We start from the raw sequence: 22,231 nt of genomic DNA, 5'->3' as shown, positions 1-22,231 counted from the left end.
CTGCTATCTATGGCAGTTTTAAATGGAGCACTTTTTTTTTAAAGTTCATTTTTTATCAGAGGAGTAACTTGTTTCCCCACTGCTTTTGAGGAAATAATTCTGAAACTTTCCTCCTGTGCTATCTCATTAGGTGTACTTCTGGGGATTGCAATACGTACTGGAAGTCCTCTGAGTCTTAATTTAGCCGAGCCTGTCTGGAAGCAGCTGGCAGGAATGAATTTAACGATTGCTGACCTGAGTGAGGTAATCTCTCGCCTTTCTATAGCTTTAACTATTGCGTTTATTTATAAATTGTGTACATTTCATTTTTAATTGGAGTTATAATATGTTCAAATAAAAAATAATCCCCCTTTTTAATTAAAAAAAAAACTCTTCTATTGGTTGGTCCGTCCTTAAGAAATGTTACTTAGTCTCCAGCATCCACTCCCAAAATACCAAGTTCTATGTTTGAATCTTCTCTTCAAGTCTATCTGCTCTGTTGATATGATCCTAAGGTCACAGAAATGTCCCCGTTGATTATGGGGTTGGTAGGTTAATTGGGCATAATTGGGTGCACAAGTTTCAATGGCTGAAATGTGTATTGTATTGTTAAAATTTAAAAAATTAAAACGTAAAGATCTCCCTGCAATTACTTTATACCAGTGGTTTTCAAACTTTTTCTTTCCACTCACGTACCACCTTAAGTACCTTAATCCCTATGCCATCAGTGCTCTGTGATTAGTAAAGGATTGCTTAAGATGGTATGTGAGTGGGAAGGAAAGGTTGAGAACCACTGCTCTAGACCCAATCATTACCGAAATATTTTGCTTGAGAAAAATGGTCATTGGCCCATTTCCTTTGGAGTTACGGAACTGTGCGCATAATGAGTCAATTAGGTACGATTAAAACCGTGGTTTTCACTCTTTCTTTCCACCCACATACCACTTTAAATAATCCCTTACTAATCACAGAGCACCTATGGTATAGGGGTTATTTAATGTGGTCTGTGAGTGGAAAGAAAAAGTTTGAAGAGTATGGAGCAGTGGTTTTCAATAAGCAGCACCGATTTGTTTCCATTGCTCTGTCCAACTCTGCAGGTATCTCCAGAGACTCTTAGTATCTACATATTGTTTATGACCTACATAGGGTTGGAAGAGTGCTAACATCAACTTCTTTTAACGCCGCACCACCAGTATTGATTGACCTGCTGCATTAGTATTCAGGTCGTTTATCTGGAAAAGAATTCTTGAACCTACAATTTTATCTCATTAATAACATTGAAGAATGCTCCTAGCAACAATTTTGTTGCCTTGCAACAGATTCTGTCCCTCTCTTTGACAACTGCCTATCATTGAACCAGAATGCTGTTAATCTGCACCTCGTTCCAACTGGTTAACTTCATCTGGTCTCGATGCATCGCATGCCTTTGTTTTTGTCTGCATTTTCATTACAATCTCCATTTAACCTTCATGTCCTTTCTCCAACTTCTGCTAAACTTCCATAGTCTGCATCCTACCTAGATATAACAACTTAGATTTACTTCCATCTTGCTATTTTTAAATAATCTTGGAATAATCTCTTGTCTCTTCCTCACTGGGGTTTTTAAACACCCCATCGCTGTTTCCTATTATCATACAGTAAAACCCCTATTATCCGGAATTCAAGCAATTGAGAAAAAAAAAATCGTGGAAAATAAATGGGGGGGAAAACGTTTAAAATTGGCACACCTCCCCGTTAGTTCGCCAGTCACGCAACATGCACTCTGAAGCAACTGGAAAATTGCACTTATCCAGCATCTCCCAATGTGCTTGGTGCCAGATACTAGGTATCTAGATTTAACATCAAATCGTACTTACTCATCATCCCTGTGTTTACTGATTCACATTAGCTGCCCTTTTACAGATGGTGCAGATATAAATTCTCATCCTTGTGTTTAAATGCTGCCATTGCTATATCTTTCCCCTTCTCCAACTTCTATAGTTTACCAGGCCTTAGACTGCTTTGATCTTCCAGGTTAAGTGTTTTCAATGCATGGACACTTGTATGTTGCCTTTTGATCCTAAGCTCTCGAATCCTGGAATTTCCTTCCTTTCCCCCCAATTGATGGGAATATCATGGGTTATTAAAGGCTACATTTAAGTGAAAGCTGTTATGCATTGATTTTGCGGTGCTTTTAATTATGTATATTTGAGTTTGTGTTCTTCCTCATAGGTTGATAAAGATTTTATTCCTGGGCTCATGTACATCCGAGATAATGAAGCTACAGCTGAGGAATTTGAAGCCATGGCTTTGCCATTCACAGTACCAAATGCAAGTGGTCAAGATATTCAGTTGAGCTCCAAGCACTCCCACATTACATTGGAGAACAGGGCGGAGTATGTTAGACTTGCTGTAAACTACAGGTAAAGTGCATCACTCCATTGCAATTTTTCCACAGGCATTTCTCTCAATGATTTGCGCAGGTATGAATCTTGTCCTATAATGTTGTTTTGCCACCACACGTGACTAATGAGTTGAGAAGGCCATTTCCATACCCAAAAATAATAAACGCCATCTCCAGTGAAATCCTAAAAACCTGAGGATGAAAAGATCATCACAAATTGTTGAGGAGAAAGAATTTCACTACTAACACCAGGGTAACGCTTCAGAAGAGTTTATTAGAGCGAGATATCTCGGAGAGCAGTCCCTGAAACATCCAGGGCTCAGCTCTGAACTACACAGTTGCACAGCTCGAACTTATACAGTGAAGTAAACAACCTAGTTTGTAAAGCCATCAGAATGGGTTACATTGTTAATAAGGAGTTGATCACATCCCGGGAAGTGAAGGTTGTTCAAAGAACCTAGTGTGGTTAAAGTATTTATTAGAAAACAAAGAAAGTTGTCTAGAGATATTCTTTAGCAGACTTAAATGTTATCTGGAGTTATTCTTTTGCAAGCGGCACCAGGGACCAAAGGAACTTGTGGTTTCCTCCTTGCTGACTCATTCCATTCTCACAAACAACTTTTATATCATGCCACTAACCCCTTAAGAGTTACTCTGCCATCTACAGTATCCTTCCATTTTGCCGATTTCTTCCGCACAAATCCACCCCCTCTCTGCCCACATCTGGGATCTCAGAGATGACGTAATCATGACCATCTTCAAGTAATGAGTCTCTGATAACCATTAACTACAGAGGAGTCTTTTGTCTGTCACAGGGAAAATCATTACCACAGCCCTCTTAACTGCTTTCTCCCATTGGCTGAAGATATCCTCCTGAAATGAATTCTGTCCATCCAGACACACAGTGGACATGATCTTTATGTGATATGACTGCAAGAAAAATGGAGGGAGTATCACCAGCTACTAAATATAAATCTTTTAACTTTGTGTAAGTCTTTGATTTCAATAATTGGGATAGACTGTGGAAATTCACTGACATCTGATGGTTGTTCCATGATGATGTACAAGCCATGACATTAACCAATGGTGTCTACAGCAGAACCAATTTTTGAAGTCTGCTTCAACATTGCCCGCCTTGTCCAACTGTTTTCTGCAGGAGTTCAGAACAAATTGGAAGCTGTTCAACTGATGGTTACTGCACTTGAGAACTAAGGTTACCCATACCTCATCGTCAAGCTGAGTGGTGCAGAAGTTTGTGTTTGCGCCTATTTAGAGCTCCAAGCCCTTGTTGAAGGACATGAAGAGATAAGCTGCAGGTCAAAGATGCTGAAGCAACCAGCTTCTGCTGCACCTCAAAACCCTCTGATATAGGTCCACAGGAAAGCTGTGGAAAGTGTGGACCTCCCCATATTTCAGGAGCGACTTATTGTGAAGGTGGACATTGATGAAGTTCATCACACCTATAGTGTGCAATCAAAGCCTTTGGTTGATTAAGGAAAAAGGGGATTTGAAAATCAAGATCCAAGATCTGGCACAAAATTCATGGTCTACTGAGCAGCACTGATGCCTGGACTACTCAAAGTAAACATTTCTCAAGGCACTGGAAATATACCTGTCTCCCAAACTCCTCCAAATTTACCAGAAGGATTAGGAAACCCCCACAATACAGGTACACAATCCTTTATCCAGACATTTAAAATCCAGAAAGATCCAAAATCTGGCAAATGGGGAGAGAGACTGGCAGCGCGAGTCGAGCAGGCGAGAGGCCGGCAGCGCGAGTCGGGCGGGCGAGAGGCCGGCAGCGCGAGTCGGGCGGGCGAGAGGCCGGCAGCGCGAGTGGGGCGGGCGAGAGGCCGGCAGCGCGAGTTGGGCAGGCGATGTAGGGAGAGACGTCAGTGTGACTGGAAGGGGGTTGGGGGTGGATATGGCAGCACAAATCGGGTGGGCTTAAATCTGGCTTTATGAAATCCGAAATTCGGAACACACTGTCCCCCCCTCAAGGGTTCCGGATAAAGGATTGTGTACCTGTAGTATTGTTTCCAAAGTTGATATCCAGATTACATGGGGCATGGTTACACTCAGACAACTAAAATTTGGGCATCAACATATTTGCATACCCAATCCCATATTCCCAAAACAGATATTGCTTTCTAAGATTATCACATATAACAGATTCAGGTATGTACTCAAAAGCTGCCTTGAAGAAATGCAATATTTTGGACTTCTGAGAATCTCTGGCCCGTGACTGGAAGAAGAATAAATCGGATGGTGTTGAGAACTTCAAAACCAAGCCTCAGGAATGAATGCACAGAGGTGCTGTGGAGGGAGCAAGCCACCTCACAAAGCACCTTCCCCATCTGTGCAAGTGTCCATGATTCCCAAATGGGTCTTGAAAGCTACATCTGGATTTCACAAAACGGGGTGGAGATGTCGCCCTTGATCTTTAGAAAATGATCAGCGTGATACGGTGTTGATTTTACTTTATTTTAATGACCTAAAATCTCTGGTAAATAAACAGTGATTTATTTATTTCTCTTCCTTTTGTATCTATCTTTTTTCTGTTACAAGCCCAGAGGACCCATAAACCCAGCAGCAATAGATATTCACCAAGACAAATGGTTACTTAAACAAAAGTTGCTTTTAATTATCTTTAAACATGAAAACAGAATCACACTTGAACTTATCACTATTGACTTAACCAACCTAACTTAACCCCCTTCTAATTCTGTGCACGTGTATGTAATAACCATATTACAATTACAGCACGGAAACAGGCCAATTTGGCCCTTCTAGTCTGCGCTGATCCAAGTACCCTCCTCTAATCACACTTACCAGCACTCCGCCCATATCCCTCCATCCTCCTCCCATCCATAAACTTATCCAACTCTTTCTTAAATGATGAAATTGACCCTGCCTCCACCACCTTTCCCAGAAGCCCATTCCACACAGTAACCACTCTCTGAGTAAAGAAGATCCCCCTCATGTTACTCCTAAACCTTTGCCCGTCAACTCTCAACCCATGACCTCTTGCATCCATCTCTCCTACTCTCAATGGGAAAAGCCTTTCCACATCAACTCTATCCCTCTCATTATCTTAAACACCTCTATCAAATCGCCTCTCAGCCTTCGTTCCAAGGAATAAAGACCTAATTTGCTCAGTCTCTCCTTGTATTCCAGATGCTGAAACCCAGGCATATCCTTCTTATAAATTGGTGACCAGAACTGCACACAGTACGCTAAATTTTGCCTCACCAATGCCTTGTACAGTTTCGTCATACTTCCCAACTCCTGTATTCTGTGTTTTGATTTATATAGGCAAGCATACTAAAGGCCTTCTTCACCACCTTATCCACATGTGCTCCTACCCTCAGGGAACAATGCACCATTATTCCTTGATCTTTCTGCTCCATTGTATTCTTCAATGCCCTCCCATTTACCACATATGGCCTGCTTTGATTATTCTTTCCAAAATGAAGCACCTCATACTTATCAGCATTAAACTCCATCTGCCATCTTTCTGCCCACTCCTCTAAGCAGTTTAAATCCCTCTGCAATCTTTGAAAACCCTCTTCATCATCCACAGTTCCCCTTGATTTAGTATCATCTGCATATTTACTAATCCAATTTACCGCGCCATCCTCCAGATCATTAATATATATGACAAACAGCAATGGTCCCAATACCGAACCCTGAGGAACACCACTTGTCACCGGCCTCCATCCTGACAAACAATTTTCTACTACTACTCTCTGGCACCTTCCAGCCACTGTTGAATCCATTTGACTATCTCCAAATTAATACCCAAGGACTTAGGCTTCCTAACTAACCTCCCATGTGGAACCTTATCAAAGGCCTTACTGAAGTCCATATAGAGAATATCCACTGCTCTACCCTCATCAACATTCCTAGTCACCTCTTTAAAAAAATTCACAAGATTGGTCAAACATGACCTTCCACGCACAAATCCGTGTTGAGTGTCCCTGATCAGACCCTGTCCCTCCATATACTTATGTATACTATCTCTAAGAAGGCTTTCCATCAATTTACCTACCACAGATGTCAAACTTACAGGACAATAATTGCTAGGCTTGCTCCTCGAACCCTTTTTAAACAAAGGAACCACATGCACAACACGCCAATCCTCCGGCACTAAACCCGTCTCTAATGACATTTGAAAAATCACTGCCAGAGCCTCTGCTATTTCCTCACTAACTTCTCTCAAGGTCCTGGGAAAAATCCTGTCAGGACCTGGAGACTTATCCACCTTTATATGTTTCAAAAGTTCCAGTACTACCTCTTTCTTAGTCACTACAGTCTCCAAATTTACCCCCTTTGCTTCCTTTACCCTGCAGTTCAATATCCTTCTCCTCAGTAAATACTGAGGAAAAGAAATTGTTCAAGACCTCCCCCATCTCTTTTGGCTCCACACACATTTGTCCTTTTTGATTCTCTATTGGACCAATTTTATCAGCTCCAAGAAAAGTGCAGAGAACAAAACAAAGGACTCTACATCACCTTTGTTGACCTCACCAAAGCCTTCGACACCGTGAGCAGGAAAGGGCTTTGGCAAATACTAGAGCGCATCGGATGCCCCCCAAAGTTCCTCAACATGGTTATCCAACTGCACGAAAACCAACAAGGTCGGGTCAGATACAGCAATGAGCTCTCTGAACACTTCTCCATTAACAATGGCGTGAAGCAAGGCTGTGTTCTCGCACCAACCCTCTTTTCAATCTTCTTCAGCATGATGCTGAACCAAGCCATGAAAGACCTAAACAATGAAGACGCTGTTTACATCCGGTACCGCTTGGATGGCAGTCTCTTCAATCTGAGGCGCCTGCAAGCTCACACCAAGACACAAGAGAAACTTGTCCATGAACTACTCTTTGCAGACGATGCCGCTTTAGTTGCCCATTCAGAGCCAGCTCTTCAGCGCTTGACGTCCTGTTTTGCGGAAACTGCCAAAATGTTTGGCCTGGAAGTCAGCCTGAAGAAAACTGAGGTCCTCCATCAGCCAGCTCCCCACCATGACTACCAGCCCCCCCCACATCTCCATCGGGCACACAAAACTCAAAACGGTCAACCAGTTTACCTATCTTGGCTGCACCATTTCATCAGATGCAAGGATCGACAACGAGATAGACAACAGACTCGCCAAGGCAAATAGCGCCTTTGGAAGACTACACAAAAGAGTCTGGAAAAACAACCAACTGAAAAAACTCACAAAGATAAGTGTACACAGAGCCGTTGTCATACCTACACTCCTGTTCGGCTCCGAATCATGGGTCCTCTACTGGCATCACCTACGGCTCCTAGAGCGCTTCCACCAGCGTTGTCTCCGCTCCATCCTCAACATTCATTGGAGCGCCTTCATCCCAAACGTCGAAGTACTCGAGATGGCAGAGGCCGACAGCATCGAGTCCACGCTGCTGAAGATCCAGCTGCTGGGTGGGTCACGTCTCCAGAATGGAGGACCATCGCCTCCCCAAGATCGTGTTATATGGCGAGCTCTCCACTGGCCACCGTGACAGAGGTGCACCAAAGAAGAGGTACAAGGACTGCCTAAAGAAATCTCTTGGTGCCTGCCACATTGACCACCGCCAGTGGGCTGATATCGCCTCAAACCGTGCATCTTGGTGCCTCACAGTTCGGCAGGCAGCAACCTCCTTTGAAGAAGACCGCAGAGCCCACCTCACTGACAAAAGACAAAGGAGGAAAAACCCAACACCTAACCCCAACCAACCAATTTTCCCCTGCAACCTCTGCAACCGTGTCTTCCTGTCCCGCATCGGACTTGTCAGCCACAAACGAGCCTGCAGCTGACATGGACATTTATCCCCTCCATAAATCTTCATCTGCGAAGACAAGCCAAAGAAGAAGAAACCCTTTGGATTTATTTTCAACCTGCTTGCTATAGCCACCTCATACCTTCTTTTAGCTTTTCAAATTTCTTTCTTAAGATTCTTTTTACATTCAATATAGTGCCCAAACATCTCCTTTTTTCCCTGTTTCTTATATTTATTGTAGTACTCCCTCTTTTTTCGAACCAAGTTTCCAATATCCCTTGAGAACCATGGCTCTCTCAAACTTTTGCCCTTACCTTTCAACCTAACAGGTATATAAAGATTTTGTACTCTTAAAATCTCTCCTTTAAAAGACCCTCCATTTCTCTATTACATCCTTCCCAATTGTCCCAATCCATCCCTTAAAAATCCTTTTGCATCTCCTCAAACCTAGCTTTTCCCCACTCAAAAACTCCAACTCTGGGCCCAGACCTATCCTTTTCCATAATTACCTTGAATCTAATGGCAGTATGATCACTGGACCTGAAGTGCTCCCCCACACATAACTCTTGTCACCTGACCCATCTCATTCCCTAACAATAAATCCAACACAACTCCCTCTCGAGTTGGTACCTCCACGTATAAAAAGCTATCCTGCACACATTTTACCAACTCCAACCCATCCAACCCTTTCATGGAATGTGTGCAAGTTCAGAAGAGTTCTTTGATTCATAGTCCAATCTCACTTCTCACTCATCCAAGTTCACTGGTGGCAGGCAATTCTTATACTCTGCACAGAATTTAACTTATAAAGTTCACCAGGCTTTGGTGCTTGAAAGGTAAATGGTTACCACTTAGGAAGGTTCTTGTCGGTTTTCAGAGAGAGATTTGTTATTCTAGGACATCCACAACTGATTTACTTCCATCAGCCACTTCACTGTCTTGCTGATGAAACTTGCCCCCTCAGGGTTCTCCAGATGATGCCTATCTGGAAAGAGTTTGTACATTCTCCTGTTGTCTGTGTGGGATTTCTCTGGGTACTTTGGTTTCCACCCACCCTTCAAAACATACTGGATTTGTAGGTCAATTGGGTGGCATGGCCTTAAGGGCTGAAAGGGCTTGTTACTGTGCTGTATGTGTAATTTAAAATGTAAAAATATGACAATAAAGTCTCATTCATTTGTTCATTCACTTGCATTTATATTAATTGAACTTGTTTTCAATGCTGTGTTCATTGCAGGCTTCATGAATTTGATGAGCAGGTGGCTGCTGTCCGAGAGGGTATGGCCAGAGTAGTCCCAGTGCCTCTCCTTTCTCTCTTCACTGGCTATGAACTGGAAACAATGGTACAAACTTTCTTTCCACAGGACTCTAATTTGGATGTTCTTAATTACATTGAACATTATGGATAGCATTGCTTTAAACATTGGCTTGTTGAGATTTTCTTTTAAGTAAAATGTTCAATTAGCATGCACATCGAATGAATACCACTTAAAGGACTGTCCTTGATCAATTGTTCACTTTGCTCTGTGGTGTGTGTGAGGGGCGCTGGACAAAGAGGCGACTCTCTGTCTGCCTTCCGGTAGAGAAAAGTTGTATCTTTGAATATGGAATTTTCTGATGATTTCATGGGATAGTGAATCGTAATTTAAATGAACTGGCAATGGGGATCTATTGCACAAATTTATTTGGTACCTAAAATGTTATGACACTAGTATTTCTGTGAACAGCTTAACTTGGTTTCATTACGATCTGACAAATAGTCATAACAGAAGATTTTCATCTAAAGTAATTCATGATAAATAATCATAGAAAGATTTCATTAAAACAATATTGATTTGTGGAATAGTGAGACGCTATGTAGTGACCAACCTTATTGCTGATAACTGGGGCAGGAGAATATCGGGTGTGCCTTGGGTTTGTCCATTTCAGTGAAAGCTTTACTGCATGCACCCAATTCTCACTGGCAACTACACAAGTGTCCCTGAGTTTGATTCTGTGTTGATTATAGAGCACTTCTAACTGGATCTTTGGATTTGAAATGGTCACTAATATTGCAATGGCCTGATGTGCCGATCTCCTGCCAGTTACTATGTACGCAATTTAGAAGAAACATGAGCCTGTGCTCTCTTTAACTGAAAGGATCTTGTAGAAATGCATAGAGTACTAAAATGGTGATTCCAAAAAAAAAAATCCATTGTTTGGGACAAAGAAGGCTGAGCACTCCAAAGTATTTGATGTGATTGGAACTGAATGTCCTGTTCTTTGTAAAATTGCAGGTATGTGGGAGTCCCGATATACCACTTCATCTTTTGAAGTCCGTAGCTACATACAAAGGAATAGAACCAAGTGCTCCGTTAATTCAGTGGTTCTGGGAAGTGATGGAATCCTTCTCCAACACTGAACGGTCCCTCTTCCTGCGTTTTGTGTGGGGAAGGACCAGATTGCCGAGGACAATTGCAGATTTCAGAGGACGTGATTTTGTTATTCAGGTGATGTCCATGAGGAGGAATACGATTGTATACTAAAGAACTTTATTTAACATTAGTGATGTCTCATTTGGTGGCATCTATCTCTCCTGAAGCACACAAATCCAATGAATACTGCACTGTCAGTGACCCATTATACTTTTAGCTGGGGCATAAGAGATGCTGGGGCATAAGAGATGCTGGGGCATAAGAGATGCTGGGGCATAAGAGATGCTGGGGCATAAGAGATGCTGGGGCATAAGAGATGCTGGGGCATAAGAGATGCTGGGGCATAAGAGATGCTGGGGCATAAGAGATGCTGGGGCATAAGAGATGCTGGGGCATAAGAGATGCTGGGGCATAAGAGATGCTGGGGCATAAGAGATGCTGGGGCATAAGAGATGCTGGGGCATAAGAGATGCTGGGGCATAAGAGATGCTGGGGCATAAGAGATGCTGGGGCATAAGAGATGCTGGGGCATAAGAGATGCTGGGGCATAAGAGATGCTGGGGCATAAGAGATGCTGGGGCATAAGAGATGCTGGGGCATAAGAGATGCTGGGGCATAAGAGATGCTGGGGCATAAGAGATGCTGGGGCATAAGAGATGCTGGGGCATAAGAGATGCTGGGGCATAAGAGATGCTGGGGCATAAGAGATGCTGGGGCATAAGAGATGCTGGGGCATAAGAGATGCTGGGGCATAAGAGATGCTGGGGCATAAGAGATGCTGGGGCATAAGAGATGCTGGGGCATAAGAGATGCTGGGGCATAAGAGATGCTGGGGCATAAGAGATGCTGGGGCATAAGAGATGCTGGGGCATAAGAGATGCTGGGGCATAAGAGATGCTGGGGCATAAGAGATGCTGGGGCATAAGAGATGCTGGGGCATAAGAGATGCTGGGGCATAAGAGATGCTGGGGCATAAGAGATGCTGGGGCATAAGAGATGCTGGGGCATAAGAGATGCTGGGGCATAAGAGATGCTGGGGCATAAGAGATGCTGGGGCATAAGAGATGCTGGGGCATAAGAGATGCTGGGGCATAAGAGATGCTGGGGCATAAGAGATGCTGGGGCATAAGAGATGCTGGGGCATAAGAGATGCTGGGGCATAAGAGATGCTGGGGCATAAGAGATGCTGGGGCATAAGAGATGCTGGGGCATAAGAGATGCTGGGGCATAAGAGATGCTGGGGCATAAGAGATGCTGGGGCATAAGAGATGCTGGGGCATAAGAGATGCTGGGGCATAAGAGATGCTGGGGCATAAGAGATGCTGGGGCATAAGAGATGCTGGGGCATAAGAGATGCTGGGGCATAAGAGATGCTGGGGCATAAGAGATGCTGGGGCATAAGAGATGCTGGGGCATAAGAGATGCTGGGGCATAAGAGATGCTGGGGCATAAGAGATGCTGGGGCATAAGAGATGCTGGGGCATAAGAGATGCTGGGGCATAAGAGATGCTGGGGCATAAGAGATGCTGGGGCATAAGAGATGCTGGGGCATAAGAGATGCTGGGGCATAAGAGATGCTGGGGCATAAGAGATGCTGGGGCATAAGAGATGCTGGGGCATAAGAGATGCTGGGGCATAAGAGATGCTGGGGCATAAGAGATGCTGGGGCATAAGAGATGCTGGGGCATAAGAGATGCTGGGGCATAAGAGATGCTGGGGCATAAGAGATGCTGGGGCATAAGAGATGCTGGGGCATAAGAGATGCTGGGGCATAAGAGATGCTGGGGCATAAGAGATGCTGGGGCATAAGAGATGCTGGGGCATAATCCTTTTGTTTCATGGATGCTCTATGAGGGGAGGTCTGCCAAGTCCAGAAGACTGCAGGAATGAGAAGAACCTCATCTTTGAAATATGGGCATAATGAATATTGAAACTTGTTGGGAGTGGGCCCCAGTTTGATCTGATTTTGAACAGTTGATATCTTTATCTTCGTGTAGGTGCTGGACAAATACAATCCTCCAGATCACTTTCTTCCAGAATCGTACACTTGTTTCTTCCTGCTGAAGTTGCCCAGATACTCGTGCAAGCAGGTGTTGGAAGAGAAACTGAAATATGCCATTCATTTCTGCAAATCAATCGACACAGATGATTATGCTCGTATTGCACTGACTGGGGAGCCGACAGCTGACGACAGCAGTGATAGCTCTGATAACGAAGACGCAGATTCTTTTGCATCTGATTCCACCCAGGACTACTTAACCGGACATTAGAGGAAGAAGGGATGTTCTACGAGATCTAGCTGCATCTTTTTACAGCACACTTTTGGGGCAGCGCCATCTTTCAAAAGTGCTGCGCAAGTGTCACTTCTTTTCAAAGAATAAAAATAAATTTGGAGAACAGAATAATGCAGAAAATTTACAGTTCTCAGCACCAGAGCGCACAAAGAATTATTTATTGCTTATGGTAGCTGACTAATCCTTTTAGAGCAAATGTGTAATTTAGAAAATGGCACTGTATTCCTCACAAACTCAATGCTCAAGTTTTGTTTGGTGAGGTTCATTCTTTTGTTCCCTAATGCTGCACAGCTTAGACACAGAAGTGGATTTCATACTTTCTCTTTGTGTTTACTGAGTTTTTTTTAATGATCGTTTTGTCAGGAGGTATTGTAGAGACATAAATTAGTGCTGAAGAGGAGTCTCCTGATCCATTTACACTCTGACAGGGTGTGCGATTGTTTCGGAGCTCCAAATTATTATTATGTGTATCATTTCCCCTGCTGTATATCAAGATAATGTGCAACCACTGAATAGTATTATAAATACTACATAAGCTGACTTTATTAGCGATGTTTGTTTAAATGACAGTGAACATTTTGAATGTTGTAACATTTTAAGTTTGATATTCTTAAAAGAATAACAACAGATTACAAATTGTTTCAACTCAATTACTTCTGGTCTTTTCCCGAAGTTTTAAAAGTCTGCTGACTGAATAGGATAACTTGGCTGTAAAGTATGAAGACAGCCCTTCTATTTACATGTACATAATTTGATATTGTGCCATGTATTCACAACAATAAAGTAATTCATTTCCTTGTGAATAAAACACTGATTTAATAGACACTAGTTAAATTTCTTTAAATTCTTTATTTATCAACTTGCCCATTCTCAATGGGGGCCATAGCACATTTAAGGACTGAAATCATAATTTTTTAAAATTTAAAAAAATTTATTCACTAGAAGTACAGAAGAATCCAACTAGACTTGACTGCTTCATAAGGAAAGGGCTGAACAAAGCCCCAGGGGAACAATAGCCCCCCAAAAACTTGAGAATAGCTACACTGGACAATGAAGATTCTGCCTCTTGAACACGTTTGGGTGGATTTTGGGCTGCTATTCATGAAAATCGCATTTTAAAAAAATTCCCATCACATACCGTTCTTAAGATAAACCTATTTCTGTGATTTCCTGTCAAATTTGAAGTACATACTAAACCATGATGTGCAACATGTCATTGAAAAATCATTTTCTGCAGTTGCACTGGGACTTCCTCCCTGCTGATCTTGGTGCAGTCAGTGACGAACATGGTGAAAGGCTTCACTGGTGTATTGTGACCATGGAAAAGCAATATCAGGCCAACTGGAATCCATCAATGCTGGCTGTTAGTTGTAGGACACTGTAATGGATCTTTGTTAATATTTAGGAGGTTCTTCACATAATGTGGAAGGGTCAAGAAATGAAAATGTGACTCTCCCAGGAATTAGTTTAAAAAGTGCTAAATAAGCAAAGTACTATAAACCAAAACTGTAGAAAACAGCTCAAGAACTATTTTATAGTGATCTGAGAATGTCACCTAAGAAAGGAAAGAATGTTGTTAGCCCATCGGGAACGTAATGAGAACAGTGACGAGCAAGAAAGAGGGCCTACCGCTTCAATGGATTCAGTAGTTAGGGAATGAGTACCTGCTCGGGCCCCTATAGGGACCAATAGATATTCCACAGCACCATCACGGTCACTTCCGCGGGGAGATGGCATCAAAGAAGATGTTGAAATGTGCATGCGTGGCAAGACGCGCATGCCCAGATCAGAAGAATTTCAAGATGTCGCTGGAGCCAGCAGCGTTTTTGTTGGCTCCCGCAAGTGTCAACTCTAGCAACAAGAATAAGTTTATTTATCTGAATCACAGGCCAGCAATGAAGATGAGGAAGAAGATCAAGAAGATGTCAAATATAATTGATGTAAAAAAATTGTAATTAATCATTGCATAACGTGCATTTATCAATCTAGTTTCACAATCATAACAGATATCTAACCAATCCTCTTCAGAAAAAGTAAAACCAATATCTGCTTCCCATTTAATTTTGGATCTATCCTAACCCTTTTTATCCATACCATCCTGTAATATTTGATACATAAATGAAATATAACTCTTCTCTGGTACCTTCATAAGAAGTCTCAAATTTAGTCATTTTAGGTAAAATCATCTCTCTACCAAACATACATTTTACCAAAGATCGAATATGATAATAAAGAATTCTTATCAATACCAAAATCTTCCCTCATCTGATTAAAAGATAAAAACTTACCCTCTTTAAAACAATCTCCCAAATTTTTCACACCCTTAAATCTTGCAATAAACTTTGATTATGTATTGAAAAAGAAATAAGTTGATTATTATACAATGGAGTCAAAGCCAATAATTTACCCCTAGAACCTATCATTTTATTTTTTGACACCTGAAAAATTTAAAAAAAATATGGTTTTAATGAATCAGATTTGTGTTTTAGATGTGATACGGTTGGAACTTTTCTTCATGCTGTTTGGTTATGTATACATATACAATCTTTTTGGAAGAAAATTCAATCGTTTTTAGAATATCTATAAGATTAAAATAGTTTTAGATCCAACAGTATTTTTATTGGGTAGTTTGCAACCTCTGAAAGGTTTGGGATTAGATAAGTTCCAGCTTGCTTTTGTATATTTAGCTTTATCCGTAGCAAAAAAATGTATTGCTAGTACGTGGAAAGATACAAATATGATTGATATTAATAGATGGTATAATGAGATGAAATATTGTTTAATAATGGAAAAAATTACATATGTTTTGCATGATAATTATAATTTTTTTATTAATAAGTGGCTGTTATATTCAGAATATTTACATTTCAATTTATATTGATTAGATTTTAATATGTATATTTAATTTATTTTTAATATTCTTTCTTTTTTCTTTTTTTATGGCTCTCCTTAGGAGAGTTGGCTGAAGGGGGGGTTCTTTTCTCTCTCTCTCTCTCTCTCTCTCTCTCTCTCTCATATATAAATATATAAATAAAATGTTCATGTTTAATTGCTGTATATGTCATATTATTTGTTTTGTGAACGAATAAATAAAGTTTTTTTTTAAAAAGAAGATAAAATAAAACAAGTAAAAGATTCCAAAGATAAAGGTAGGAAACTTGCAAGAAGATGGTTGCATAAATGCTGAATTATTAAAAGAGCTGAAAGACTAGAGGAAATATGAAAAATTCAAATAAACCGATGAAGAGATACTTTGCTATTGTGAACTAAATGCAAAATAAATTGGATGGTGTGGATGATTGAGTTAAAACTGTGGAGACTGGTATGGAGCAGGTACAGGACAGAATGGGGAAATGGAAAGCTTGTCAGATGCATGGGGTATCAATAAGAAGCAACTTGGGCGGGGGTACAGGCTTATTACAAAATTTTAGTAGAAGAAACAATATATTAAAATTGTTGGCCAGAGGTCTTGCGAGCAGATAAATATGAAGATACTATCAAGATTGAAAGGGCACATAGAGCTTTGAGACCTCGGACACTACCAGATCAGAAACCAAGATCTATATTGATAAGATGCCTTCATTATTAAAACAGAGAGAAAATAGCACTAGCAGCGCAAGGAGCTAGAGCGAGAAAAGCTCCACCAGAATTACATGGAAACAATCTTTTTCTCCATCCTGACACATATTTGGAATTGCTGAAGAAAAGAATTTAACATGGTGAAGCATGACTTGTGGCAAAAAGGTTACAGATTTGTCCTGTATCAACCTGCCACTTTGGAGATTTTTTTTTGCAAGGAGGAGATGACAAGTTCTTCACAGACTATGTCCATGCAGAGTAGTTTGTGAGCACACTGTCAGTTAATCAGTAGGCGGGAATGTGAACATACTTTGATTAACGAAGAGTGGTTTTTCAATTTTCAGTTTTTAAAAAAATGAAAGATGGACATGTATGGTAAACATCCAATGTGGGGTTAGAGGTGATTATGGACTGACTATCGAGTCATGTGTGTATTTGTGGAGGAGGGGTAATGTTGCATATTATTTAAGCAACGTTAATGGTTTTTTTGTTATTTTTACTTGTATTTCTTTTTTGAATTTTATATCTGTTATGGTTGTAAATTGATAATGTGTAACTTTCTTTTTCCTACCTGGTTTGCTGAGGAGGACATCCCTTAACACGGTAGCTGACAAATATTTGAATTGTCGAGGAGCTGCAAGGAGAAAGATGAAAGGGAAGTATCACTAGACATGGATTAAATTAAATATCAATGAGTAACACACTGAGTTTTCTAAGTTTTAATGTTAACGGATTGGTGAAGAGAAAAAGAATACTAGCACATGAAAAAAAAATGAGAGTAGATGTAGCCTTTTTGCAAGAGACTCATTTAATTGAAACAGTATCAGAAATTAAAGAGAGATTGGGGGTGTATGTCACAGCTTCTTTGCCACTCCCATTGCTTTTGAGTTAAACAATCTTGATAAAGAAGATCCTTCTGGTCAAGGTACAGAATGTAGTAATTCAAGGAGATGTGTTATTGTACATTGTCAAATTTTTTTTGGAGTTATGGACTCTTGTGAATATATGTGCACCAAATGTTGATGAAAAAATTATACAAGAAACATTTCTTGGTAGAAGCACATGAAAATATATTAATAGGTGGGGAGTTTAACTTTTGTTAGACCCAGTCTTAGATCAACTAGAGTCATAACAAGGACAATTGCCTGCAACCAGTGAACTTGGTAGAATGAGAAGTGAGATTGGACTGTGAATTAAAGAACTTTTCTAAACTTACACATTATATACACATGCGCTTAGAATTAGAAGGGGGTTATGTTAGGTTAAGTTAATAGCAGTTGGAGTTTGATCCTGTTTTCATGTTTAAAGATAATTAAAAGCAACCTTTGTTTAAATAATTTTAAACCTGCCTTGTATACCCCAGATCGCTCTGTTCCCATACCATTTTTGCTTAAATTATCTCATTGTGTGGGGCACTTGGCTTTGTTAGAGATTTTAAAGCCTTGTGCAGGGAGAACAACATTGGCCCCTAATGAGAGACATTGATTTAGAATGATTGGCAGAGGATCCAGAGGGAACCGAATCTGAAATTTACCCCTTGAAATGGTGGCGAAATTGAATTCATCAGTAACTTTTAACAGATGATTGAATGTGTTCTTGGAAAGAATAAATTAGTTGAGCAAGGAATTAGGACTCCTGATTTTTCTTTCAAAAAAAAATCAGGCTTCAATATAATGAGTTGAATGGCCTTTTGTGCATGATGCAACGTACTGTCAGCTATTTCTGAAATTATTCATTTGTTTTATGTTCTTTGTCGTGTCCTGTTTCCATTCTCAGTGACGCAAAGTAAAAATTCAGTTGCAGTGCAAAGTAACTTCTTGTATAACTGAAGGCAGCTGATGGCTCAGTCATTCAGATAATCTTTGTACTCCCTCAGCGTCAAAGATAATTCGCAGCATGTATCCTGAAACAAGAAATCACAGAAGATGATTTCTTCCCAGTTCAGTTCAGACCCTCTGTGCACGAAACATCATTTTAGATCAGATAATGTGTGTTGCCTGGGAATCGGGTTGATTTCTCCATTTTAATGGAGAAATTTAAACTGTTAAATTTCTCATTCTTTAATGCCAGGAATACTGCTTATTATAGAAAAGTAAAGTTGGCGCCAAATGTTTCCATTTAATCTTGCATTTTACAGTTAAATGACTTTTCCCCATATTTCCAATTATGATCTCACGGGAAAGCCTTAATTAACTATAAATGCCTCTGACAAAGACTGAATGGAGATGCTTTGATCCAAAAGGGAAGTCAAGTGGACACACAGTGGTTGGAGCTGGGAGTTTTATTTGTAGCATATTTATTCTTTGAATCTTTTCAAAGTTACAAAATTAATCCCAAGGTGGACCCATGGCGATGTGTCGAGTGAAGAGGCGTAACATTCCACCATGGATGTAGAAACTGAAACAGCTCTTAGTGATTTTTTTTCCCCCCACCACTTGTTTTGGGGATGTAGGGTTGTTGGCAGGGCCCGCTCCTATCTTTTTCCCTAGTATTAAAATACCAGGAATGTTGTGATCTCGAACCTTCATCACTGGGGTGGACTTCATAATTTAAACTCAGAGGTACAAGAAAAAAATAATTCTTTTTGGTTGAATTGAATTAATAAGTCAACATTCAGTATCCTGTTTAGAAATGGTTTATATAAATGACTTTTATCCCCATAATTGGGGAAAACGTTGACAATAGCTAGAGCTAATCTATGCAGATTTCCGACATCACTGTTTTCACAATTGGTTCTCACTATATTCCATTTTTATAAAGACTAAGTTACAGGAGCTAATTAATCTAATAACCAGCCCATCCTTGTATTATTTAAAATAATTTTTCCAGCCCATGAAACCTACGCCATCCAATTAATTTCCCAACCCTGTGCATTTTGGAGGGTGGGGGCATCCAGAGAAAATTCAAACAGGTCCTGGGAAGAACGCGCAATCTCCTCGTCAACTGTGGCGGATTGGCACTGGCACTGCATTAGTGCGATACCCACCTGTGTTGTGGGAGGAAAGGAGCAATTAGGAGAAACCCAAGTACTCAGAGGAAGAATGTATCCAGGCCACACCAACAACATCATCGGTCAACATCGAACTCTGATTGCTGGAACTGTGGGGCATCAGCAGTCCAGCTGCAAGCTGTCCACAGTCGCCAAGTTCCTTGTGAATGCTATTTCAACTCCTCTTCCCATTCCCACACCAATTTTTCTGCTCTATGGTTTCACCACTGCCAGAGTGAGGCCCAATGTAAACTAAAGGAGCAACACTTTATATTCTACCCAGGTGGTCTTTGGCCCAATGATATAAACGTTGAATATTACAGTGTCAGGTAACAAGTCCTGCCCTTTTTTTTTGAGCTACTTACATTCTTTCCCCTTCTTCCCCCATTTTTGTCTCCAATCCCCCAGATTCCCCTCCATTCTCATCTCATCCCATCTGATTAATCCTCTTCCACCAACATTTCACCAACAGGATTCTCCTCCTTCAGTTCCATTTGTTCTCATCTGTCCTTCACCTCTCCTCTTCCCTTAAATCGGCAGTATAGCCTTCTCTAATCAGATTCCAATACTGGTAGCATTTGTCTCCACCTCAACTCCTGCAGCCACCTTCACCTGATCCCTTTTTTTCTTGCTTCCCTCTCATTCTTCACCCCTCAGTTCACCATTCCCATTCTGGCCTAGCTCCTATCCAACCCCTCACATTGGGTGTATTCTTCTGCACGCTCTGTCTCAATGAAGAGTTTTGACCTGGAATGACAACCATTCTTTTTCTCTGACTGATGGTGCTCACCGAGCTGTGTTCTTTCTGCAGAATTTGTTTGAAGCAGTAGTGCCCAGTGGCTGAAGACTTGCTTAGAAGGGGAGCAAAATGTAAGACAAAAGTAGCGAAGTCCATGTGGAAAAGCATGATTCAGACTTGGAATACGTTGGTTGATCTGATGATGGATAATGATTTAACAGCAGCCTTTAAAAAAGACCTGAAGAAATGATTTGAATAGCGAGGCAAAGCAAGATCAGGGAGTTGGATTAATTATGTTCTTTGATAAATTTACCATGAGACTCTTTGTGCCCAATGCTTGCTCGTTTCTCATCCATGGCTCTTTTATGGCTCAACAAGGGTGCTGAAAGGACAAGGGTAAATGATGCTCATCGCCATTCTCAACCATACAAAGACTGTTTTCAAAAAAGTGGAATGTGAAACCTTTTTTTCCTCAGGGTTCAAGGCCATCAGCAGCTCTTTGACGGTTAGTTCACAAGATCACAGCTTGAACAGAAGACAAAGACTTGTAGAGAGCTTGATGTTAGTCATATGCAGAATAGGGTTTTAACATCTGCACTGCAGGGAGGTCATACGCTCCAAAAAGGATAGGACAACGAGATAAAGTGAGCACCAACTGTACATGTACTTTATGCTGGTATCTACTGGGGAGTCTTTCTACACATAGTAGTCTAACTAGTAGTCCCACCTCACTGACAAAAGGCAAAGGAGGAAAAACCCAACACCCAACCCCAACCAACCAATTTTCCCCTGCAACCGCTGCAACCGTGTCTGCCTGTCCCGCATCGGACTTGTCAGCCACAAACGAGCCTGCAGCTGACGTGGACTTTTTACCCCCTCCATAAATCTTCGTCCGCGAAGCCAAGCCAAAGAAAAGAAAGTCTAACTAGCGCCGAAGGGATTACCTGTTATTCTCAAAATACAATAAAACCAACTGGTACACATTTGTGAAACACATTCTGCTAGAGGAACTCAGTGGGTCAAGCAGCACTCGTTGGGGGGGAGGGGCGGGGGGGGGGGTTGATGTTTTAGGTTTGCTTATCATGCAGGGCAGAGAAGCCAGGTGAGAGAGGATGGGGTAGGAGCAGCAGGGGGAGGTCAAGCATTACAGATCGAGGCAGAAGATAAACATATGCTAGTAAAAAGAGAGTGGGAAAGAGACCATAAAGACCATTAGTGCGGCATGTTTAGCATGGCAGTTAGTGCAACACTGATACAGTGCCAGCGATTGGGACTGGGGTTCGAATCTCACGCTGTCTATAAGGAGTTCGCATATTGTCCCTGTCTCTGCATGGGGTTTCTGCCAGGTGCTCTGGTTTCCTTCCACCATTCAAAACGTAGCAGGATTTGTAGGTCAATTGGATGCAATTTGGTGGGATGGGCTCGTGGGTGAAATGGCCCGTTTCTGTGCTGAATGTCTAAATTAAAAATTTAAAGACATAGGAGAAGAAAAAGGCTATTCAGCCCATCGAGTCTGCCCTGCCATTTAATCATGAGTGGATCCATTTCTTCACTCAGCGCTACCTGGCCTTCACCCCATATCCATAACCTTTGATACCTTGACTAATCAAGAACCAATCAATCTCTGTTTTAAACACACTCAATGACCTGGACTCCACAACTGCCTGTGGCAACAAATTCCACAGATTTTCCACCCATTGGCTGAATAAATTCCTATGTATCTCTGTTCTCAGCAGATACCTTTTTGAAGTTGTGCCCTCTTGTCCTGGACTCTCCCACCATGAGAAACAACCTTTCTACATTTACTCTGTCTAGGCCTTTCCACACGCAAAATGTTTCAACGAGATCCCCCTAATTTTCCTAAGTTCTAACAAATGCAGGCCAAGAGCTGTCAAATGCGTCTCATACGAGAACTCATTCATTCCCAGAATCACCCTTGTGATCCTCCTTGAAACCCTCTCCAACAACAGCACATTTCTTAAATGAGGAGCTGAAAACTGCTCACAATACTCCATTAGGTCTCACCAGTGCTTTATAAAGTCTCGTCATATTCATGCTCTTATATTCC

The 22,231-nt window shown here is 41.3% G+C and overlaps 1 protein-coding gene across 7 annotated transcripts in view; it reads left to right on the top strand.

Moving 5' to 3' along the window:
• herc2 (HECT and RLD domain containing E3 ubiquitin protein ligase 2) overlaps positions 1–13,684 on the top strand; it is a 217,185-nt gene extending 203,501 nt beyond the window's left edge. For 6 of the 7 annotated variants that reach the window (XM_069891912.1, XM_069891911.1, XM_069891909.1 and 3 more), the window contains 5 exons: positions 131–243; positions 2,191–2,381; positions 9,386–9,491; positions 10,425–10,637; positions 12,560–13,684. In XM_069891912.1, coding sequence (XP_069748013.1) covers positions 131–243; positions 2,191–2,381; positions 9,386–9,491; positions 10,425–10,637; positions 12,560–12,832 — 896 coding nt within the window. In that variant the 3' untranslated portion in view covers positions 12,833–13,684. Of the gene's footprint in view, positions 1–130; positions 244–2,190; positions 2,382–3,177; positions 3,351–9,385; positions 9,492–10,424; positions 10,638–12,559 lie in introns of those variants that run through there. The other variant, XR_011342331.1, reaches the window with a different exon arrangement.
• Positions 13,685–22,231: the final 8,547 nt, after the last annotated feature.

The sequence above is a fragment of the Narcine bancroftii genome, chromosome 7 (genome assembly GCF_036971445.1).
Source record: "Narcine bancroftii isolate sNarBan1 chromosome 7, sNarBan1.hap1, whole genome shotgun sequence".
Taxonomy (NCBI): Eukaryota; Metazoa; Chordata; class Chondrichthyes; order Torpediniformes; family Narcinidae; genus Narcine; species Narcine bancroftii.
This window is presented reverse-complemented; position numbering and strand designations above follow the sequence as displayed.